Source organism: Phoca vitulina, unplaced genomic scaffold, assembly GCF_004348235.1.
Source record: "Phoca vitulina isolate PV1807 unplaced genomic scaffold, GSC_HSeal_1.0 scaffold49, whole genome shotgun sequence".
NCBI classification, from domain to species: domain Eukaryota; kingdom Metazoa; phylum Chordata; class Mammalia; order Carnivora; family Phocidae; genus Phoca; species Phoca vitulina.
The window spans coordinates 8,182,033-8,207,593 of NW_022589752.1; the positions used below are offsets into that span (position 1 = coordinate 8,182,033).

A 25,561-nucleotide genomic window follows, 5' to 3' on the forward strand; every position below is an offset into this window, starting at 1 on the left:
TTTTACATGTTTAATTCATTTTATTACAACAAACAAGAAACTATTGTCCTCATTTTTCAAAAAAGACACAGAGACAGTGAAGTAACCTGCCTGAACTGTGAGAGCTAGGAAGTGGCAGGGCCAGGATTTGCCCGCATTCTGAACACCAGAATTTATGCTCCTAACAATTTCATTAAAATGCTTCGGATCAGAAGCTAGTAGCCCCAGGAATTTCATTCAAGATTCATTTAAGAATGACTCATACTTGCATAAAGTTACAAGTTCCTTGAATCTGGGTCATCAGATCCTGCAGTTTTTCTTTCCTCAATACTGGATCCTTTGGAAGGGTCGAGGAAGAACCTACAGGCTGATGCATAGGCTTAGGCACCTACAAAATAAACCCACAATGTGTAAGAGTGAAATTCACATTCAACAGCCTAATTCAGGAAATTCAGCTTATCGCTACATCTTAATGAAATCAAAACACATAGCAAAGTCCATTTATCAGATTTATCTCAGATGAAAAACTTCCACATAAATGCATTCTCTAAATAATTTAAGCAAACTTTAAGCACTTTTTTCCCCTTCAGGTCCCCTTTAATGGGAGTATTTCTAAAACACCCTCTTTTTAAAGGGAAGACCCAAAGTAACAGAACTTCCTTGATAAAAAATTTTTCATTGTTCACAATCAGCTTGTCCTTTATTAGATGCCACTAACTCTAAGACACATAAAAGATTTTTCCCAGAGAAAAAATGATTATACCAAATTAAATATACATCCCATTTTTAAATGTCTGATTTCAGAAACATTAAGATGTAAAAATATATGCATATACACCTTAAAATTGAGGAAATATGCTATTACATTTTGTTACTGAGCAAGTATACTTTGGGGGCTATTAAGAGGTTAGCCCTTACACTAAATTGCTTACAAATGCTGTATACCCTGAATTAGACCTAATGCTTATAGAGTTAACGTCTTACAGCTGCCAGTGTGCCTCCCCTACCAGCTCTTCTCTACCTTCTAATTCACTGGGAAGTCACTCAGCTAAGCCTGTCAGAAGTGTCATAAAATAAGAGTTAATAGACCCTAGGTGAATATATGAAAGACTGTTAAAAGAAAAGTACGAGCTTTAGTGATTAATTTCATGTTATCTAGATAGTCTTTTAGCTTTGAACTCTATTTTGGCCTTGACTGTACTAAGTCATGTTCTATATGGCTGAGATTGCAAGACAGAAAGTGTATTGTAGAGAAATGTCCTCTCAGTCACTGAAAGGCCCTGCAACTTCAATATAATGCTGTCTGTACCATAAAAGCAAATTAAATGAGTTTCAGCCTTTCCAACTAAGCACTCCTGATTTTAAATATTATTCAACAAAGAGCATAATATTCTGGTATGGTAAAGGCTCAGCACTACAATACCTAATGGAATTTTAAATTAGGTTTTTTAAAACAGCTTTACTAAAATATTGGGTTTCTAAAATAAGTTTCTCAAAATAGTTTTCATTACAATTACTGTTGTGTGTATCTGGTTAATGAAATAAGACTATCAATCTTCTACAGGGTCAGAAGTTAAAATTGGTATTAACACTTGAAGAAGAGGAAGAAAGGCAAGCAAAAGGAGACAACACTAAAATTCTCTTCCCTTAAGGTAGGACTGAGGTAGGGGCAATTTATTTATAAAATGCAATGCTTTGATTTCTCCAAGCAAAGGTTTTTCATCCTGTTAGAGGGCCAAAGATTTATCAGAAAGCCTCTGGCTGGGGTGCCCGGGTGGCTCAGTCATTTAAGCGTCTGCCTTCGGCTCAGGTCATGATACCGGGGTCCTGGGATCCAGCCCAATATCGGGCTCCCTGCTCGGCAGGAAGCCTGCTTCTCCCTCTTCCCCTCACCCCCCCCCCCCCCCCCCCCTTGTGCTCCCTCCCTCGCTATGTCTCTGTCAAATAAAATCTTTAAAAAAAAAAAAAGAAAGCCTCTGGCTAAAACGACATGGAAGTGCAGGGAACATTACTAGACAGAGACAGAAAACACTGGGAAGATGAGAAGTTCACATTTCTTAGCAAACAAGCTTTTAACAAGTTTGCATTTAAATAGGGGTAAATAACTTGTAATTTAATAAATAGCACATCCAAGTATTATTATAAGCCTTCTTATCTTCCTGAAACAGGTTATTTACCATTAACAGAATTAGGTCTCATATTTGAAGCAAATCTCATACTCCAAAACCTAGTTACAGAATATTTAAAGTCTATAGTTTCCATCTCCAGAAATTTCTCATTTTGAAACAGAAATAGAGAACTAATTCAGATCCTACCGCACCTTCTGGAATATCTGCAACCACCAAACCACCAAAGAGTACAGGCTAATCTGAGCAATTACAAATGAGTGAAAGAAAAGCAAGAAAATACAGAAAATTCTAACTTCTGTCAGAAAAAGTCATCTGTGTGCCAGCTGGAAGAAAATGAGTGAAATATAGTAAAACAAGCCTCTTATCCTGTGACATGCATTTACTTTTCTCACTTGTTCACATTATGATCTTGTCTAAACCATCCACTATTTTTATGGCATACCATGTCATTAAAATTGTAGCATTCAAACAGTATGTTCTAACTGTGGAAATTTCATCTCAGGTTAGGCTCGAAACACAGAATAGGTCTACTTCCAATTATCTAGGGAAAACGATAAATTATGCAATGAAAAGTTAAATGAAATGCTATATACATTAATTTAACATGGGTTTCATAAATTTTTTTTAAGAGGACTAAAAAATTATTACAAGTTCTTATTTATGCCTACATTGACCAAAGCAGACTGATACAAACAAACTCACATCTTTGGGTTCTGTATTAAACTTCCTGGGCAAGAGCTGGTCATTTGGTATGAGGCTTGCTGGAGCTACCCCCCAGGACTTTGGAGAAATCTGTGATTGTGGTGTTAAAGGGTGTTTTTGACTCTCAACATTGTTTTCCCAGGATTTTGGAGTCTCTGGCTGTCTTGAATCCTGGTCTTCACACATGTTAGTGGTCCATGATTTGGTGATGTCCTGTTCATTCTGCACAGGTGTCCAAGACTTTGGAGATTGCTTCTTTGGATCCTGTTCTTTCTGCAGCTGAACTGGCCAAGGCTTTGGTGTCTCCTCCTTCTTCTGTTCTTCTTGAATATATCCTGTTTTGGATTTAGGAGCTTCTTGCTTCCAATGGCTAGGAGCTGGCTTGGGTTTGGAGACGTCCTGCTTCTTCTGCTCTTCCTGCAGAGTGGACCTGAGTTTTGGATCTTGTTTCCTCTGTTCTAAGGAAACTGCAGGCTTTGATACCTCCTGGTGCTTAACAGAAGGCTCCCAGGATTTGAAGGATTCCTGTTTCTTTTCCTGACCATCTGGTTCAGTAAGCATATCCCAACATTTGGGGAGATTTGGTTTTCTAGCATAATCTGCTTCCCAAGATTGCTCGTCATCTTGTTTGCTTGAATAATCTACTTCTGTTATGTAGCGTCTGTTAAGAAACTAGACCAGAGAAAAAAATGTGCTTGAGACACAAAATCTGTAAAAGACCTTGAGGGGAACACTGAATTCTTTTAGTATTCCTATGTCCATTGGTCTGAGTCACTATGCTAACAGGAAATTTCTGTCCTCATCCTACTTGAGAAGACCATCCTACTTTTTTGTCCAATACCACCTTCGACACTTCAAACGTAGCAATCTATACTTGACTCACCTCAAACTAGTAAGAACTGCACATCACAGTGCCAAGTTTGCTTGATTCAGGCTCTTTTACCAAGGTTATTCTGCCTCTGCCAACCTTAGACCACTCCACCCACCTGACTCCCTAACATGTTAAGGCAGGAGACAGTTCAATTACACACATTCACATTATTCGGCCGTAGGTTTCCAGAATTACCAGCCCTTTCTTTATTTCTATTACACATCAATCATACTGTGACTCTGACTCTTCCTTCTTTTCAGCTTCCAAGAATTTTAATGTCACTTCAGAAAGCGAATGAATTACCAATGTGAATAAATTCTGACAAAAGCAAAATCCTACCCATCTTTAAATTCTAACAGGAGGGCCAAGAACAGCAGCTAACACTTGAGCAGTTATTGTGCACCAGGCCAAATTCTAAGCAATTTAGAATTGAACTCCTTTAATCCTCACACTAACACGAGGCAGGCATTACTATTATCCCCATTTTACATATGAGGGTAACAGACACAGCTGGGCTAAACATCTTACCCAAGTCACTAAGCTAAGTAAGCTGCAAAGCTGGGATTCAAGCTGAAATCTAGTTCCAGAGCCTCAGCTCCTAAACTCACTGTACCAAAGTCTCAAAAACCAAAATCAGCAAATTACCTTTCAGAAACTTACCTCTTGGGGTTGTATCTCTGGCTGTGCAAGTTCCATAAGAGACTCTGGAAAGATAATACTCCCTTGAGTATTAAATAAATACTGAATAAACCACATGTTTTTAGGCTGATTACAACTGTAGTTAATTGTAGTGACATATTTCAGAAGAAAGGATAGTACAGTGAAATATATTCATGGCAAAAGTAATCCCCACTATAAAGCATGTGGTCTGAAGCTAGCTGAAGCTAGCAGCTCTCCTTAAATGCCACTTTTCTAAAGTCACGTTCCACCTATAAACTGATTTTTGGTTGAAAATAAAGACTATCTCCTCTTATGCACAAATACAGTTCCATTCAAGTTGAAACTATGTAACTCCAAGCCATGGGGTAAAAATTAGTCATCTCAGCTTGAAACAAAGGCCTTAAAGGCCTTTCACGGGCCCCTAAAGGCCTCCTAAAAGCCAGCTTAAGGATGGAAGTTGGTAAGGGAATGGAGACACTAAAGCATTAGACTAATAGAAAGTAAACCTAAGAAATAACTTGAATCATGCTAGTGAGAGGCTACTGGAACCCTGCCCTGGACTACCTACATAGAAGTGATATTTTTTAAATGAATTGAGTCCCAACAAACCAGAACAAAAGTGCCACTGACTCAAAGTATCTCTCCCCCCCCCCCCCCCAGAAAAGTACGATTTTGCAAAGTTTATTTCCTTTATTGACTTTGGCACATTTTTTCCAAATATGTTAACCTTAGATTATTTATAAACTCATTCTACTACCATTTTGAATTCTACTATGAGGATTTTAATCAACAATTTTAAATTGAATTATCTTACTAACAATTTAACAAAGAAATCCATTCAAATTCCATAAAGGCCTCATTTGAACAGCGTATTCTCTTGTAACAAAGAATAACCTTATGTTTCTGCTAAGATGCACTCTGTAAATATAGTAATAAAGCCTACAGACATATTCTAAGCCTAAGCTTATCCTGCTGCAAGTAGATTTCCATGCATGTAGAAATTAAGAAATCAAAATAAGGCAATCCTTTTACAATGACGACTCATTTTGTGTTATTAAAAACGCAACCACTATAAAGAATTTCTGAGATCATAACAAACCTGACTCTTTGACAGATTCAGTTTTCAGTAATTGTTTTTTCTTCTCTGATTTTATTAGCATTTCTTCTTCCAATGACACTTCTTTTTCCTTAGCATTTTTTGGGACTGGGATACTCTCAAAATAGCCTGAGTTCAGCAATTTAGACAGCAGATCTTTCATGTGTTTGTCTAAGAAAGAGTGATTAAGACTTAATTATCACATAACCTATTAGTTCATGGCAATTATTTGGAACAGAAATCCTAATATAATTTTATCCTAGTTACAGTCTGTCATAATATCCTACACTGGGGGAATTCAAAGAACTGGTCAGTACCAGAGTAAATATGCAGTCCATACTTTTGTCATGCTGAATCAAAATTAGGATCAGAATCCCAAAGTTTAGCAAGTCACTTAAGTTTCTCTTGGCCTCCATTTCCACCATTTGAAAAATGACTAAAATCAGAGACCCTAATCAAAGACTAATATGGTACAAAAGCACACATCTATTCCCTGAGCTGAGAGAGAAGCCATCTCTCCTATCTGTCCCCAAGATCTCACAACTAGCATTATTCTACCTTCCAAGTAATTAAGGTCTTAGAGAAGTAAAAGCTCCTCAAACATAACCATTAGAAAACCCTATCTTGGACAATCTAAAGGATTTTTAAATTACAAAATCCCATGATAAAAATTTTACTCTTGAATTACGGTCTCTGTGACTCCTAGAATATCACCATTTGATTAGTAAGAAAAATCTTATTAAAATGATGTTAAAGTCGCTGCACCATAAACAGATCTAAAGTCTTTCATTTTTAATACCCACTAAAAATATAATTCCAAAGTTAAACAGTGTCCATACTTGATTTGGGTCTATTATTCCTTTCATAGGAGTACTATGACATAGCTTTTTTAAAAATCAATTTTGAGGTATAATTTACAAACAACAAAGTTCAGTCATTTAAGTGTACAGTTTTAACAGATACATAGCCACGTTACTCCCACCAGAACGAGGATATAAAACATTCTCATCAACTCAGAAGTTCCCTCATGCCCCTTTTATAACAATCTCCTCCACCCACACTCTTGAGAGCCACTGACCTGCTATCATTCTAGTTATGTCTTTTCTAGAATTCCATATAAATGGAATCATACAGTATGTACTCATTTTTTGGTTTGGCTTCTTTCACTCAGCATAATTGAGATTTACATCCATGTTGTTGCACGTATCAATAGTTCATTCCTTTTTTATTATTGAGTAGATTCTACTATATGGATATACCACATTTTGTTTATCAATTATCAGTTGCTGTACATCTAGGCTGTGTTCAGTCTGGGGCTATCATTAATAAAGCTGATACGAACATTCATGTACAAGTACTTATGTGAATATACATTTACAATTCTCTTGGGTACTGTAAGTGTAATTGCTTGGTCACATAGTAAGCATACCCTTAATTTTATGAACTGCCAAACAATGTCCCCCCGAAGTTAGTTGTATCATTTTGCATTCTAACCAAGCAAAAAATTTCTATGATTTAAACTTGAAAGGACTTAGAAATTTTGAGATAGTTATACTGCATCCTTAGAATCTTTTTTAAAAGGAAGCAATCACTAGTAACAAAAATGTTTACTAGGGGTGCCTGGGTGGCTCAGTCAATTAAGCGGCTGCCTTCGGCTCAGGTCATGATCCCGGGATCCTGGGATCGAGCCCCGCATCAGATTCCCTGCTCAGCAAGAGCCTGCCTCTCCCTCTCCCTCTGCCTGCTGCTCTGCCTACTCGTACTGTCAAATAAATAAAATCTTTTAAAAATAAAATTAAAAAAAAAAAAACAGTTTACTAGCCTCTAGCGTTTTCATTATCCTACACTAATACACAAAACTATGTACTTATGACCGTTTTTACTTGGTCATTTGGCCAAGTCTATTTAGGAAGCCAAAAGGACTCTTCTCTCTCCAGATCATTACCACATCGATAGACAACAATGTTTCAATAAACTATATACCCAAACCATTCATATTTTCTTAGATCTGGTAGATAAGCCTTATCATTAACAATGTGTGGATTTAAAATTCATAAATAGAACAGGTACTACCATGCAGAGAACTGAACCCCAAAACGGTCAAGCCAGTATGAGTCTTTAGCTCTTTTTCCCAAATCATAGTGACTTGCCACTTCAAAACTCTCCCTAGGTTCCATTTGAGTGAGTACCATTATATAATAGCTGCTTTTAAAAGAACTAAACAGATTATCATTCTCCACATGAATGTAGTATTGCCAGACATGTAAGTCCTAATGGACTGACAGTTTCAGCCTTCAATATCAAAACAAAATCAGCCCTACACTTCTAAACAAAGTCTAGTATTTACAGCATGTAAGTCAAGAGTAGAGAAAACTCACATGTCGTTCCTACCACTGCTTTCTCACTACCTTCCAAAAGGTCCCAAAAGTACAAGGATGACTGCTCCATCTGGTCTTCAACACTGACAAGGAAAAGCAGTAGCAGAACAAAGTAGCTTTAGAGGTACATATACACAAATACATATATATGGAGCAATACAATTTACACAGTAAAACTCATCAACAGTCGAAACATTCAATGTTAATTTTGTCTTTTTACTCTCTCAAAATGAAAAAATTCAAATTTTATAAAAGATGACTAAATGCCCACTTTAGGGATTTCAAATGTAAGCATTTTCTCTTAAAACAACTAAAATATTTTACGAAATAGAACTATTAAGGAATAGACGAAAAAGAGTTTAAGGCTCTTTTCAATGCAAAGTCATTAATTATCAAGTAATGTCCTAGAGGAAAGAAGACTGGAATGGCAATATTAAGATCTACATTTGACTTTAAAACACAGTGGTTTGTTTTCCAAATTATATTTCACTTATACATATTAAACTAAGCTACACTCCCTAAATCCATCAAAGTGAAGAGAAGGAAACAACCAAATAGATAATGATGATGGACTAGACTATCAGAATGGAAATTAAAAATATATATATATGGCTATATATGTTAAAATTAAGTTTTATTAGGTTTTTTTCCTGATACAGGACTGAGTTCCAAAACAACTGAAATCGGACTGTGCTTCAGCATGGCCAAAAGACAACACTGGAAGGACCTACATCTAACAAAGCAGAAGCAGAGATGTGTTCATTAGCTGATTTCCTCCATCAAACCAAGAACAGCAAATGGATAACTATAGGGGGAAAAACTGGATAGCCTCAATTTTGCTGATTTTGTCTCTTAAATTATCAGATTTGTTTCTCGGTATTTATTCACAGCATAAGAAGACCACCAAATAATTCTCACTTTGAAAGTTTAATGATACTGGCCAAGTTACATTTTATCTACCTCCACTTAAGTACAGCAGTAGTAAGAAGGGAAAGACTCTCAGGTAATACAATAGCCTGAGATAATTACAAAAAAAAAAAAAAAAAACCTTTAAGTATAATACATCATCAGTTTTATGGTTACTTGTATAGAGGCAAAACTTGATCAGACATCATTTTTAAAATCAATGTTACAATTAAAAAAGCACATTAATGAGATCTTTCAAATTGACTTTCCTTTTAGACAGCCTTTCAACCCTCTCACAGTCTGGTCCCACCAATGTTTCCCATGCTGAATCAAATGAATGTTCTCTTAATTTCTCTCTCTCGCTCTCTCTCTATATATACTGTAATACATATACGTTATTATGTACGTGTATGTGTGTGTGTGTATATATATATATATATATATATATCTAGGCTAAAATGTTCTATGTTCTCTTTAGGAAAGTATTTTCATTAGCTTACCTCAGACTTTCATTTCTTTCAGGGCAGGTCAATTTTGAAAATTTAATGAGGTAGTCAAGTTCTTTTAAAGGCAAATACACTGCACCATTCAAGCCCCCTTTGAAATCCTTCTGTACATGTTCCTGTGTCAAGTTCTGTAATACATACTGAACTTGAAGTATAGTACGAAGTTTTTTCTTCTCAGCCTCAAGTTTTAGCATGTGCTCCCTTCTCTGAGCCTTCTTCTGCGCTTTAAGTAGCTGTTAAAACAAATTTTCATTAAAGTTGCCAACTCTCCACCACCCCGTATTAGCAGTTCACAGTCCACAAAGTCTAATCCCAAAGAGTTGAGATTAGATGATACATCTCATACATATATAAACACTGTGAAATTGACAGGTTCGTTTAACCCCTTTTCTTTTCAGTTGAGGAAGGGACTGAGTAATATGGTGGTATGTCTCAGGTAACCAGAGCTTAGAAAGTCCAAGTATCTCCCAATTCCAGGCTGTATTTATTACCTCTGGTATCACAATGATAAACAAAGTACCTATAGCTGAGACACATATCGATCGCAAAACTTAACTTTTCCATATTTATGTGTATCAAGCCTTTTTTAGGCCAAGGATTTTAAGAAAATGCTTCAGTTCGGTTTTGAAGTCTGGTTTTTTTTAATTTCTTGTTCTAGGAGAAGAATATTTCAACTAAAACGGTCTATTTTCAACAAACCAAAGAAGACTAGCTAAAGTGTAAGGAACTGAAAACCAAACAGAAAATGTCTTACAAGCATAATGCTAAAAAAACATCCCCAGCAAATAGTTTTTTTAAGTAAAACTGAGATTTTCATAATAGTTCAGTCTGGATGGAGCTGTATTTTTTTAATTTATTTTTTTTAAGATTTTATTTGACAGAGAGGGAACACAAGCAGGGGGAGTGGGAGAGGGAGAAGCAGGCTTCCCGCGGAGCAGGGAGCCTGATGCGGGGCTCGATCCCAGGACCTTGGGATCATGACCTGAGCCGAAGGCAGACCCTTAATGACTGAGCCACCCAGGTGCCCCGGAGCTGTATTTTTCATTATTTGGCTAACCAAACATATATGGATAGTTAGCAGAACATAAATTTTCCATCAAATAAATATGTATACAGATTGAGCAGCCCTGTGTCTGGCTCTAAAGCTCAGAACAGTAATCTCTTAAAGTCTGACATAATACATGGGTCCCAGAAGTTGCTTCCCATTTATAAAATACCAATTAATAAAAAGTACCATCTATTTCCAGTAAGAAACCTAAAAGGTCTTTTCTCCCCAGAGTTGTTCTTCTAATTATAATATTTCCATCATACTGGATATATTCCAAGTTATGAAGATTAAGAGAACAAAACAAAAATCCAAAAGTTTTCCTATATGCAGGTTAAAGTATTTTGATATACCATCATATTTAAGACTCTCCAAAAGACATGTTCATAAATCCTAACAGATTAAGATGGGAGGAAACCTCAGGAAAAGATTCATTATGACATTATTAATTCCTTTCTAAGAAGGAGGTATGAAAGTCACTTAATAAATTTGACTTGTGTTACTACCAGGGACACGAGACAGTAGGTGAAGGTAAAATTTTGAGAATGAGAAATGGAGTGGTTGGGGTTATGTGGGCTAGGATATTTTCAGGATGGCAAAGGCTCAGAAATGCTTTTTCCAAGACCTCAATATGGACTTAAGCCAATAACATTTACCAAAACTACAGGATTCTCAGTCTCTGCTTGAGAGAAGGAAAGAGATTAGAGGTGGCAATTCTACCTCTCCAAGACAGTGGGATTCTCTTGGGACAGTTTCATGATGGTACAAGGAAAGGCAACTGATGCTGAGGGCATCTTCAAGTTTCTATCCCATGATTACCTCAGAACTCTTGTTAGCCATTCCCAAGGCTGGAGTAGATGTTCTTATGGATTCAGGATACCCTGAACTTCCCCTACTCAAATATCTATTACATTAAATGGTTACCTTTTTATTTACCTGCATCTCCATTAGGTTTCAGCTCTGTGATGACAGGGACTATATCTCTGTTGTTTACCAATATGTATCACTAGTGCCCAGCATAGAGCCTGACAGATGACAGGACCTCAAATATTCGTTGAATCGATCAAGTATCAAATAAGAAAATTAGTTGTTTCTTACATCATAATCAGAAAACTACTGACAATAGCCTATTTCTCCTTATTTATGTAGAAACTAAGAAGTCAGGTTAAATTTTCTTCTCTTCTTTCAGCTGAGGACTGATTTATAAAGAAGGAAGAAGACATGAAACAAACCACTATCAATAAATCATATTGAATAATAAAATCTTCTGATCCCTCGTAGAATGATAAATCCCCACCAGGACAGAGCTCATGTCATGAAGACAGAGATACAGCTGGGAAGAAGAGAAAGGCTTCCAACTAGTTTGAAGGGAAAGAAAATGTTATACAATGCAAAACTGACTCTCAAGAGGTTTGACAAAAGAAACTTTAGTACAAGTCCAAAAATTACTATGTTGGAAAGTAACTGGCAAGCACCTTTGGGGTCTTGATTCATGAAGGCATGTTCCAAAGTACTTTAACACCTCACCTAAAGTGAAAGTAAATCCACGGTATAAATGAGAAAAAATAACCAATGAGGTTAACTGGTAACTACCTCTAGACAAGAGCGGAAGAACATGTAAATAGAAAGATACTATATCCTTGTATAAAGAACAAGGTTTTTAGGAGCAAAAAATAGTTAGGGCCCTACACCCACTCTACCACTTACGGGCAATACGATTTTGAAGAAGTTCCTCTTGTTCTGATCATCAGATTTCTTATCTGTAAAATGGCACTATATATGCATCTATTTCCTAGATTGCTGTAAAAATCAAGTGACTTTACATAAGTACCTGGCACACGGAAGGTGTTTAAAAAAAAACCTAAAAAGGGGCGCCTGGATGGCTCAGTCGGTTAAGCGTCTGCCTTCGGCTCAGGTCATGATCCCAGGGTCCTGGGATTGAGCCCCACATCAGGCTCCTTGCTCAGCAGGGAGTCTGCTTCTCCCTCTCCCTCTGCTGCTCCCCCTGCTTGTGTTCCTGCTCTCGCTGTCTCTCTGTCAAATAAATAAATCTTTTTAAAAAATAAAATTTTAAAAAATAAAAAAAACCTAAAAATAAAAAAAAATACTTTGAAAAAATAAACACTTGAATAAAAAACTAAAATTATCAAATAACTTTGAGTAAAGAGAGCTAATAGAAAATTTTAAGTATTATAAATGTGTACTTCCAAACATCCAACCAGAGTGAAGATATGAAATACTTTTTATAGTAAAGTGGGTCAAAATTAAATAAATCTAACATGGGAGGGGTAATCATACATGTATAAGAAAAAACTTGAGGGGCGCCTGGGTGGCTCAGCTGTTAAACGTCTGCCTTCGGCTCAGGTCATGATCCCGCGGTCCTGGGATCGAGCCCCACATCGGGCTCCCTGCTCGGCAGGAAGCCTGCTTCTCCCTCTCCCACTCCCCCTGCTTGTGTTCCCTCTCTCGCTGGGTCTCTCTCTGTCAGATAAATAAATAAAATCTTTAAAAAAAAAAAAAAAGATATAACTTGATTTAAAAGTATATCTAAAATGGCCTACAAATTTAAGTTACTATGGAATTCACAGAAACTACTAAAATTAAGTTATAAATGAGTAAACTTGAGTTAAAATATGCTATGGTTGGCAAAAAGAACTAATATCTTGGACTTTTTTTTTAAAGTAGGCTCCACCCCCAACATGGGGCTTGAACTCATGACCCTGAGAGTTTGAGTCAGTTGCTCGACCAATGGAGCCACCCAGGCGCCCGAATCTTAAACTTGCATTAACAGAATTATCCAGAAAACAGAAGGTAATGGCTCTATATTAGGCTATTTTAGATTTACACACTATCTTTTAAGAGTTAATTAAGTCAACCATGAGAGACAATGGACTCTGAAAAACAAACTGAGGGTTCTAGAGGGGAGGGGGGTGGGAGGATGGGTTAGCCTGGTGATGGGTATTGAGGAGGGCACGTTCTGCATGGAGCACTGGGTGTTATGCACAAACAATGAATCATGGAACACTATATCTAAAACTAATGATGTAATGTATGGGGATTAACATAACAATAAAAAAATTTATAAAAAATAAAAAAAAAAAAAAGAGTTAATTAAGTCAAACATCCAGAGAGAGCAACGATATTACAAGGATTAAGATGGTAGATGTCTTCAGTCTAGAAATGGTATGTTGGCTTTTTTTGTTTGGGGAAGTTTTTTTGATGCCAGAGGAATGGAAATGAGAATTTTAGTTCACCATAAAAGAAGAAAATATCTAGGAGCGCCTGGGTGGCTCAGTCAGTTAAGCGTCTGACTTCAGCTCAGGTCATGATCTCAGGGTCCTGGGGGTCAAGCCCCACATCAGGCTCCGCACTCTGTGGGGAGTCTGCTTATTTCTCTCCCTCTGCCCCTCACCCTGCTCATGCTGTCTCTCTCAAATAAATATATAGGGGCGCCTGAGTGGCTCAGTCAGTTAGACGTCTGCCTTCGGCTGGGGTCATGACCCCAGCGTCCTGGGTTCGAGCCCCACCAGGGAGCCTGCTTCTCCCTCTCCCTGCCTGTCTGCCTACTTGTGATCTCTGTCAAATAAATAAAATCGTTTAAAAATAAATAAAATTTATTTTTAAAAAAATCAAATATATAAAATCTTAAAAAAAAAAAAAATCCAAAAAGTGAAAGACACTATCTTAGAAAGCATGCTCCTCACCCCAGAAATGAATTTACAAAAAAATTTCCTTAATTGTTAAAACATGATCTTTATAGGCCTTTTAACACAACTGTAAAGCAGCAAAGAATACTTCATTAATGAATGCTTAAAGCGTCATATTAATTACTAACTAAATCTGTCAGAGATAAAAGTTTCAACTGCCAACAGAAAATCTAACAAGCATCACACCACCTAAATGTCCTCAGTAAACGCTAGCGTTCCCACAAAAAAAAAAAAAAAAAAAGAAAATCTAACAAGCTGTGAAACCAGACTTAACTCTATTTAACAACAATCACAAATCTTCCTGGTAATAACTATCACGGTCTCAAGAAAAAGTTTACCAATTCTGTCTCCTAATATGTTAAATAATGCTAAACTTACAAGCCCATGCTATATAAATTTATAAACCTATATTCTAAAATCTCTCTCATAGGAGTGCCTGGGTGGCTCAGTCGGTTAAGTGTCCACCTCTTGACTTCGGCTCAGGTCTTGACCTCACAACCCTGATCTCCAGGTTGTGAGATCAAGCCCCGTGTCAGGCTCTGTGCTGGGCGTGGAGCCTACTTAAGATTCTCTCTCTTCCTCTACCCCTCCTTCTCCCTCTCCCCATTTCTAAAAAATAAAATAAATTTAAAAAGGACTGCTTTAAAAAAATAAAATCTTCTTCATGAATGTATCCCCTTCTCAATGACTGCTATAACTCCACAGTGAATACACATTTAGAGAATACTTTATCACGGTACCTCATATTCAGATACCATTTGTGTTTTCTTGAGACTCCAGAAATCTGAAAACACTAATTCTTCATTAGCTATTGTCAACCCCAATAAAATATCAGCAGGAATTAGATGATGGTAACTGAACATCATTAATGGACACTAATATTTTCCTCAAGATCAATAAAGTGGTTTCAGAAAAAGCAAACATACTCACATCTTGGCTCAGTCCAGAAAAGGTTTTCTGAAGTTCCTTGGCAAATTCTAAGTTATGTAGTACTTCTTCGTATTTCTCCACTGCTTCCTACCAAATAGGATAAGAAAACATCAATTCTGTTAACTTCTAAGTACAAATATGTCAGAATAAGTGTTCCTATAAAAATAATAGAGAAGACTTCAAATTTTATTAACTAGTCATTTACTATACATAGTCAAAAAAGTAGGAGGGCCGGGCTCCTGGGTGGCTCAGTCATTAAGCGTCTGCCTTCGGGGTCCTGGGATCGAGCCCCGTGTCGGGCTCCCTGCTCGGCAGGAAGCCTGCTTCTCCCTCTCCCACTCCCCCTCCTTGTGTTCCCTCTCTCGCTCTCTGTCAAATAAATAAATAAAATCTTTAAAAAAAAAAAAAAGTAGGAGGGAGATAGAGCATTTAATACAAGTTATATAAAGTTAAATTTAAAAATTCAATCTTTAGGCGCACCTAGGTGGCTCAGTCAGTTTAAGTGTCTGACTCTTGGTTTCAGCTCAGGTCATGACCTCAGGGTTGTCAAGATTGAGACCCTGCTTGAGATTCTCGCTCTCCCTCTGCCCCTCGCCCCCCTAAAAAAAAAATCTAAAAATTAAAAAATATAAAAATTCATTTTTATACTAGAAATCTGAGCCATAACAACAGCTGAATTCCTGTCTATAAAGTGTAAGGTCACAGAGACCTATTGTTTTTAAGAGCAATAAGCCAACAGAATTCCTCTGTCAATATTCATTCACTACTCAAATACAGTACACAAGAAGCATAGTGAGGATCACACAGATGAATAAGCAACTTCAAGAAATCTCTGGTGCCTGGGTGGCTCAGTCAGCTGAGCATCCAACTCTCGGTTTTGGCTCAGGTCATAATCTCATGGATCATGGGATTAAGCCCCATGTTGGGCTCCATGCTCAGCAGGGAATCTGCTTAGCTTACTGATTCTCTCCCTCTACCCCTCCCCACATGCAGGCACTCTCCCCCTCTCAAATAGTCTTTCAAGAAAAAAAATTTATTCTATGATAGAAAAGATTTGTCAATAATTACCTTAACAGGCAAAATTAAGTATTGTAAAGAAATACTGTAAATATGGGGTGCCTGAGTGGCTCAGTCGTTAAAGCGCCTGCCTTCGGGCTCAGGTCACGATCCCAGGGTCCTGGGATCGAGCCCCGCATCAGGCTCCCTGCTCAGCAGGAGGCCTGCTTCTCCCTCTCCCACTCCCCCTGCTTGTGTTCCCTCTCTCACTGTGTCTCTCTCTGTCAAATAAATAAATAAAATCTTTTAAAAAAAAGAGAAATGCTGTAAATTTAACGGAGTTTTTTTAGTATTTCATAGATCAACAACAACAACAAAAGGATTTCACTGGTGAAAAAAGTTGGTAATCAGAAAAAGTGTAGGGACACCTGGGTGGCTCAGTCGGTTAAGAGTCTGCCTTCAGCTCAGGTCATGATCCCAGTGTCCTGGGATCGAGTCCCTGCTCAGCGGGAAGCCTGCTTCTCCCTCTCCCTCTGCCTGCTCCCCCTGCTGTGCTCTCTCGCTCTCTCTGGCAAATAAATAAAATCTTAAAAAAAAAAAAGAACAGAAAAAGTGTAGATTTTTTAATGGGACTTTAATTCTATAGGGAAGAATAATATGAAACAGAAGATGGGAAAATTGTCTAACCACGTAGATATATTTTAAAGTCTTCATAATTAAAAAAAATAAAGTCTTCATAATTGAAGTAATATAGTATTCCACTTCTAGCTATCTACCCAAAAGTAATGAAAACGTATGTCCACATAGACTTACATGCAAATTTCTATAGCAGCATTATTCATTATAGCCCCAAATAAAAACAATCCAAACATCCAGCAACTGGTAAATGGATAAACATAATGTGGTATAACCATTCAAAGGAATGCCCGTCAGCAATAAAAGGAAATGAATTACTGATACATGCTATACCAAGGGTGAACCTCAAAAACATAATGCTAGGTCAGAGAAGCCATATGGGAAAGACTATCTTATATGAAATATCCTAAAAGACAAACTTATAGAGCTAGAAAGCAAATAAGAACACAAAAAGGAACTTGGAGGGGTTACAGAAATGTCTGAAAACTGGATTGTCCTGGAAATTGCTTAACTCTACAAATTTTTACTATAAATCATTGACATACACTTAAAATGGGTTAATTTTATGTACATCATACTTCAAAAAGCTGTTTTAAAAATAGTCTGGTAAATACTAAATCTTTTTTTAAGATTTTATTTCTTTGGGGCGCCTGGGTGGCTCAGTCGTTAAGCATCTGCCTTCAGCTCAGGTCATGATCCCAGGGCCCTGGGATCAAGCCCCGCATCGGGCTCTCCGCTAAGCGGGAGGCCTGCTTCTCCCTCTCCCACTCCCCCTGCTTGTGTTCCCTCTCTTGCTGTCTCTGTCAAATAAATAAAATCTTAAAAAAAAAAAAGGTAAAGAGGCTTTCCGACTATAGAACCAAGAATGCAGACAATACAATCATAGTATACAGCCCTCAGAGGTACGTAAACCAGAAGGGACTAACCCCCCTCCCATATTTACCCCCAAATGGTATTAACTTTGATTCAAGAAAAGCAGCATCAAATGGGAACTACTACCTCAACTTCCCATTATCCAATGTGGATCCAGCCTTTCTTCCTCCCTTTGTTTAGAGGAGATACCCTTCTTCTACCTGTGCCCTGGATCCTTTTCAATTATGCTTTCAAAAGAAATCTTAACTCTGTGATTCCCATTTAAAAATCTTGAGTTTCTCCCTGTCAATGCTTAAACCAGCATTTAAAAAGTTCAGGTCCCCCCCCCCCCCCCCCCCCCCGCCTAAATTAGAAAAACAAAAAATCCCTTTTTGGCAACCACCTCCTTCCAGTCTCAGAAAAATTTCAAAAATGTCTACACAGTCTCCATTTCCTCTTCAGCCCTTATCAACCTGGATTCTGTTTCCACCATTCCACCATAACTATCCTGGCTGAAATCAGCAATGTCAATACCACCTTTCAAATCCATGGATCTTTTATAGCTCTCCTTTTGGTTTACTTCTCAGAAGACTTCAAGATGAAGCCATCCTCTGGCTCTACAAACATCTTTGTTTTTAATAACACGAAACTTCCATTCTTCTCCCATTTCTCCAGCTATTTACCAGTAAAATTTTTCCATTAATCTCTCACCTCAGTTTTTAACATTTATGAAATAAATAGGACCTATATCAGAGAGATGTTGGGCAATTCAAATGATTTCATACTTATAAATCATTCAAAATGATGCCTGACCCTAAGTTCATGGTATTTTTAGTCTTTATTATTCAAACATCAAATATCAAAAGTTCAAACATCAAATATCAAAAGTCCTAGGCTTTTCTCCTTTCTATATTCTCACCCAAGATAGTCTCATCTTTTCTTACGGTTTCAATTAGCAGCCATCCAGAGATGAGGTATCTGTAGACTAAACTTCTCTGTGCTCCAGACCTGTATCTTAAAATACTTACTACATATCACCCCTTATGTTTCACAGGCACATTGAAATGGTCCAAAATTGAGCTCTTTATCCTATCCTCCCAAAACCTTATTCTCCCCCAGTGTTTCCAGGCCCAATAAATAGTTTTGCCATCCATCCAAGTTTCAAGCCAGAAACCTGGAAACCATTCTTGGCTCTTCCCTCTACATCCTGTCACCAAGCTATGTTAATTCTACCTCTCAAATCCAGCTACTTTACTCAAACCCCTCTGCTGCTAACTTGGTACCAGCAAGGCACCTATAACCACTGACCTAGACTATAGCCAACACTTATCTTGTCTCCTTACATCAACACTTAACATCTCCAAACCATTACTCACCCTACAAAGTGATTTTCTTTAATTATAAATCTATAGTCATGCTCTGCTTAAAACCTATCTGTATCATTTCTGATAACCTTAAGAAAAAGCACAAAGTCTTTAAATGGCAAACAAAGATGTTTTTGTGGCTTTCCCCCTCTAACTACATTACTCTATCCATTCTGGCTTTCTTTCCAGTTTCCTAGAAGGGCTCTTTTAAAAACATTCTTTTCCTACTCAGGCCCTTAACACAGTCTAGCATCTGCCTAGCCTAGCCTGCTCTTCTTCCTCCTTTCCCATTTTAACTTGCTAAGTCCTATTCATTTTTTTAAGTCTTAACTAAAGCACTTCTTTCTCAAGGAAGCTGTCCTCAATTCTCCAAACTAGGTTAGATTCCTCATTATAATCCATCATCACTCTGTACTTTTCCCTAACATCCATCACATTTGTATTTACTTATTTCCCACCTCTCTTTTCCACCACACTATATCCATGAGGACAAGGATCACATTTGCCCCTTAGGTTATAACCCTTACAATAAGCATCGAACCTCCCAGCGTAAATACTTAATGTATTATTGTTGAAATAATAAAACACAGTTCAGAACATGATTACAGCCTCAAATATGCTAAAGATTCTGACCAGAATTTTAAAAATTTTAAACAGAATTATATACTGAGATTTTGGTTTCAAAAAAAAAGAACACTAGCGGGAGTAGGACTGGTGAACTGAAAAGGAAGGTCTCAAGACAAGGATATTAATTAGGAAAAGCCTACATAACATTTGGGTGGTGTGCCTTGACTAGGCCAACTGCTGTGGGACTACAAAGCACAAAAGATTCCATATTATTTAATGAGTTTTGCATTATGCATTAAATATAACACAGGGTCAGAGTTTAGCAACTAGAGATGGGTACCAAATCCTAATTCTTTAAAAATAAAAACTTCAATGAAACTGGAAGTGCCCCTTGCCACTTGCTCAAGCACTCACTTGAATCTCACTTCTCCATTTCAAATCCAGAGCTGAACCAAAATAGATACTGAAGTTATAAGTGGGACTCTAAAAAACCTCATTAAGACAATCTTCTCAATGAGGTACCTGGGTGGCTCAGTCAGTTAAGTTGTTGCCTTCAGCTCATGATCCCACGGTCCTGGGACTGAACCCCACATGGGGCTCCTTGCTCAGCAGGGAGTCTGCTTCTGCTCCTCCCCCCAACTCATGCGCACATGCGCACTCTGTCTTAAATAAAATCTTACAAAGACAAACTTCTCATGGGGCACCTGGGTGGCTCAGTCGTTAAGCATCTGCCTTGGGCTCAGGTCATGCATGATCCCAGGGTCCTGGGATAGAGCCCCACATCGGTCTCCCTGCTCAGCAGGGAGGCTGCTTCTCCCTCTCCCACTCCCCCTGCTTGTATTCCCTCTCTCGCTGTCTCTGTCAAATAAATAAAATCTTAAAAAAAAAAAAAAAAAAAAAAGACAAACTTCTCACTGTTTCAAAGGAAAAATCTAGGTTTATGCTAAAAATCTTAATGAAATCTTTAGTCAGTCTTTAGCTTAGTCTTGACAGGTTACCTCAAAGTTACTAAAAAGAGGTTATAATAGCCATGCCGATCACAGAAAGCTTTATTTTCAATATTAAAAATATATATTGGGTTAAAGAAGAAATACAAACTGAAATTACAAAATTTCTAGCCTACAATATTGAAAATACAGTATCCAATTTATAGCTAAAGCAGTGCTTGAAGGAAAATTCACATCCTTAAATGCATACCAACGAGGGAAAAAGGAAACAAATGAACTAAGCACTCAATATAAAGTTAGAAAATGAAGCAAATAAACCAAAGGAAAGCAGAAAGATAAAAGCAGTAGAAGAGAAAAACTAAAATAAACCAAGAACCTAGCTTAAAAAAAAAGAAAACTAGCTAATTAAAAGTGAAAAAACAGAACCACACAAAATTAGAAATAAAGTAACAAACTTTTACCAAAAATTACTTTGCCTCAATCTATGCAAATAAATTTTTAAACTGGATGAAATAAGTGATTTTCAAAGTTTTGAGAAGTTGACTCCAAAAGAAAAAAAAGCTAATCAATTTCAAAAAAATAAAAAGAGAGGGGCGCCTGGGTGGCTCAGTCCTTAAGCATCTGCCTTTAGCTCAGGTCATGATCTCAGGGTCCTGGGATTAAGCCCCGCATCGGGCTCCCTGCTCAGTGGGGAGCCTGCTTCTCCCTCTACTGTGTTCCCTCTCTTGCTGTCTCTGTCAAATAATAAAATCTTAAAGTAAAAAAAAAAAATAGTTTAAAAATAAAAAAAAGGAAGGGACAAGAATAAAGGTCCCAAATATATCTATAGCTAAGCTAAACTGTATAGAAAATGGAGGAAGAGAAGGCAGGGAAGAGTATTTGCTTGCTTATAGAGACTTAAAGATACTCTGGACAGATACCTAAGAACCTACTAGCAATCATTCCAGTAGTTCCCCCTTATCCACCGGGGATGTGTTCCAAGACTCCAGGAAATGCCTGAAACCAGATAGTACTGAACCGTATATATACTGTTTTTTCCTTCCCTATACACACATCCCTATGATGAAGTTTAATTTATAAATTAGGCACAGTAAAAAGATTGACAATAAAATGGAACAATTATAACAATATACCGTAATGAAGGTTTTATGAATGTGGTCTTGCAAAATATCTCACTGCACCGTAGTCACCCTTCTTATGATGATGTGAGCTGATGAAATGCCTGCATGATGAGATGAAGTGAGCTGAAGGCCGCAGGCACTCTGAAAGTGTTAGGCTACTATTGACCCTTTTTTTTTTTTTAAAGATTTATTTGACAGAGAGAAAGAAACAGAGCACAAGCACAGGGAGTGGTAGAGGATCTTCTACTTCCAGACCTAGGCTGACCACAGGTTAATTGAAACCAGGGAAAGCAAAACCACAGATGGAGGGGACTACTGTACTTTGTAAGATAAGTGAACAGAGGAAGGACAGGGTGAAAAGAAAAACTTTTTTTTTTTTTTTAAGATTTTCTTTATTTGGCAGAGAGACACAGCAAGAGAGAATACAAGCAGGGGCCATGGGAGAGGGAGAGCAGGCTTCCCGCTGAGCAGGGAGCCCGATGCGGGGCTCGAGCCCAGGACCCTGTGATCATGACCTGAGCCGAAGGCAAATGCTTAACGACTCGAGCCACCCAGGTGCCCCCAAAAAAACTGTCTTTTAAAATATTTCCTGGGGCGCCTGGGTGGCTCAGTCGTTAAGCATCTGCCTTCCGCTCAGGTCATGATCCCAGAATCCTGGGATCAAGCCCCGTACTGGGCTCCCTGCTAGGCGGGAAGCCTGCTTCTCCCTCTCCTACTCCCCCTACTTGTGTTCTTGTTCTCGCTCTGTCAAATAAATAAATAAAAAATCTTTTAAAAAAATAAAAATAAAAAATAAAATATCTCCTAATTTCTGAGGCACCAGGGTGGCTCAGTCAGGCATCTGCCTTTGGCTCTGGTCGTAATCTCAGGGTCCTGGGATCAGCCCTTCGTCGGGCTCCTGGCTCAGTGGGAAGCCTGCTTCTCCCTCTCCCTCTGCCCTTCCCCACTGCTCATGCTTGGGTGCACTCTCTCAAAATCTTTAAAAAAAAAAAAGTAATAAAATATCTCCTAATTTCTGAACTATGTGAATTACCAACTTTAAAAAATAAACTTAGTTAATAAACGACATCTGTGATCAATTAAATAAGATCAAGATATCCACTAATTTATTTGACAAAACTGGTTAATTGGGAATCTTATCTAAGGGACAGGACCATAATTTTGGGCCTAATACTTTGCGTTCATCCTTTTGCACGTGCTGATGCATGTACCGTTTGCTGCCCATCATGACCCCCTGGAGCCATGCCACAAGCCCCTGGACCGACCCCTGGAGAGATTCTAACTGCTACACAGCCCACTGCCCCATTTCAGCAGGAAGCAGCCAGAGGGCTCATCATCCCATTCCCTAACAGCAGTTAGGGTTACTTTCCAGGGGGAGGAATGAGTAAGGGACAGGCGGGGCTAGGCAGGGAGAGACAGATAGGGGGCTATGTGATCAGGCTCACAGAAATCCCCAAAAATGTAGAGGTGTGGGGAAACCACAGATAAGGGGACAAATCGGACCACCCTGCCCTAGGGGTGGTCATGTGGGGTGGGTGTCTTTATGATAATCACCTGTGACCAACAAAGAATAATCAGCCCCTAAAAAGGAAGTAAGCCATTCAAGGTGTTATCAATAGAGATGTTAAAAGGATTTAAGTTCCCTAAGTTCCCCCATTAGCTTTCTATAAAAGACCTACCCTAAAGGCCCAAGTTCGCAACCCTGTCAGGACCCCTCCCACTCTTTGCGAGCTTTCTGTATCTTCACTTAATAAACTTCTATCGCTTTACTCACAAACAAAAAAGAGCTGTTTTTTTTTTTTTAAGATTTTATTTATTCATTTGACAGAGGGAGACACAGCGAGAGAGGGAACACAAGCAGGGGGAGTGGGAGAGGGAGAAGCAGGCCCCCCGCGGAGCAGGGAGCCCGATGCGGGGCTCGATCCCAGGACCCTGGGATCATGACCTGAGCCGAAGGCAGACGCTTAACGACTGAGCCACCCAGGCGCCCCAAAAAAGAGCTTTTTAATTAAATACTACACTACTGATGATGGTTCTGAGGGGTCGGATTATAGACTTTTTCTTCCCATTTATCTGCATTTTCTAAATTTCTACCTCCAATATACATTGCTTGTATGAGATTATTCTCAAAAGTACCACAAACTATATGCTTAATTGTATCTAAAAACATGTAATATTCAATCATTTTATATTTAGTAAATCTATATGTAATAAATATTTTACATGTCTACTATATGCTCTAAACTATCCAAAGTACTAGGAAAACAGCAACAGAATCTCCACTTTAATGGAACTGACATTTTAAGAGAAAGAGTAACAAAATAAACTTTACAGTTGGTCAGAGAAGCAAGGCAGGGCGCCTGAGTGGCCCAGTCGGTTAAGCATCTGACTCTTGATTTTGAGTTAGGTCATAATCTCAGGGTCATGGGATGGAGTCCTGAGTAGGCTCCGAACTCAAGTGCATGCAGAGCCGGCTTGAGAGTCTCTCTCCCTTTCCCTCTGACCCTCCCCCCCTACTCAAGAGCTCGTTTTCTCTCTCAAATAAATAAATGAAATCTTTAAAAAAAAGAAATGAAAGCAAGGCAAAGGGCTAAGGAGTTTGAATGGGGGAATGGAGGCACAGCGTTGTCAGGACAAAGCCTTACTGAGATGACCTTCAAAATAAAAAGCTGAAGGAGGTTGAAAACCGAGCCATTTAGACACCTGGGGAAAAAGCATCCCAGGCACTAGGAACAGCATGTGCAAAGCCGAAGCATGCCTGGCTTGTGTGAGGAACAGCAAGAAGGCCAGTGTAGCTGGAACGAAGTTAGCAAGGGATGGAAGCACAGGAAATGTAATAAAGATGTGCAAGGAAATAGGGAGCATCTTTTATAGGACTTTGTCAGCCACAGTAAGGACATTTTGCCACCATGATGGGAACCAATGGAGACTTAACAGAGGAATGTCCAACTGACTTGCATCTGAACAGGATTACTGAAGCCACCATGTCAAGAACAGGCTTGGAGAAAAGAGCAGAAGTAGAAAAACCTGTGAGGAAGCTATTACAGTAATGTAGATGAAAGATGATGCGGCTTGGACCAGGATGGCAGAAGCGGAATTTGAGAAAGGGCCAGTTTCCAGATTTACCTTGAAGGTAGAACTGACCTTGCTAATGGGCTAGATGTGTGGTATCAGAAGAAAGATGAGAAATTCTCCAAGGTTTTTGGCCAACTCCATCCTTCTAACTCCTCAAGCCATTAACTGACATCACCAAGATTAGAGGAGGAACAGGTTTTGGGGGGCACGGTGAAGTCAGGAGATGTCGAATAGGCAACTGAACATAGGAACCTAAGGTTTTAAGGACTTATCTATTGTCAATGTAAATATGGCAGTTGTCAGCATTTAACTCAAGAATTCAAAGTGAATACTATAGGGACGCCTGGGTGGCTCAGTCGGTTGAACGTCTGCCTTCAGCTCAGGTCATGATCCCACAGTCCTAGGATCGAGTCCCACATCAGGCTCCCTGCTCAGTGGAGAGTCTGCTTCTCCCTCTGCCTGCCACTCCCCCTGCTTGTGAATGCCCGCTCCCTCTCTCTCTCTGACAAATAAAAATCTTTTTAAAAAAAGTACTATAAAAAAAAAACGAAGTGAATACTATAGAAATAAGAGTTATGAAGACAGTAATGAAAGACTGAGATTAGAGTCTGCCTGGCTGGAAGTCGGAAATATAGCTTGTCCTAGACATTTATTTCTTAGAGAGCTACCATGAGAACCACCAACTTCCCCACCCCTAAGCCCCTATTTCCCAAAAATCACATACTATTATAACAGAACACTTCCTTCAAGGGTATTTACACAAAGAAGAGTATTATCACCTTAAAAATTATTGAACATACCCATGACTACTTGAAAACAAAGCTATGTTGAAATGCTGGATGTCCAGCTAAGTCCTCTCACCAGCTATGTGAGCACATCATTCTCAGAGCTCACACAATTCAAATCTGTGCCTCAGCAAAATTATAATTTACTACATCACAAAAATTCTAGGTCAGTGAAGAGGAGTCAATATGGCAAAGGAAAGGACCTTGAATGCCAGTATCTGTGATACACAACCAAAAATCTTAGTTAAAAAAGATAAAGACAACAGATCTACAGACTAGACCAAATAACTTAATTTTGTCCCTTCTTAG

General features: G+C 38.4%; 1 protein-coding gene across 14 annotated transcripts in view; it reads right to left on the minus strand.

Annotated features, from left to right (window-relative positions):
- The window catches only part of CAPRIN2 (caprin family member 2), a 47,260-nt gene that overhangs the window by 17,418 nt on the left and 4,281 nt on the right, over positions 1 to 25,561 (minus strand). For all 14 annotated transcript variants that reach the window (XM_032432637.1, XM_032432636.1, XM_032432635.1 and 11 more), the window contains 7 exons: positions 14,910 to 14,996; positions 9,222 to 9,460; positions 7,816 to 7,898; positions 5,441 to 5,608; positions 4,342 to 4,385; positions 2,811 to 3,482; positions 245 to 367 (listed from right to left, as the gene is read on the minus strand). In XM_032432637.1, coding sequence (XP_032288528.1) covers positions 245 to 367; positions 2,811 to 3,482; positions 4,342 to 4,385; positions 5,441 to 5,608; positions 7,816 to 7,898; positions 9,222 to 9,460; positions 14,910 to 14,996 — 1,416 coding nt within the window. The remainder of the gene's footprint in view (positions 1 to 244; positions 368 to 2,810; positions 3,483 to 4,341; positions 4,386 to 5,440; positions 5,609 to 7,815; positions 7,899 to 9,221; positions 9,461 to 14,909; positions 14,997 to 25,561) is intronic.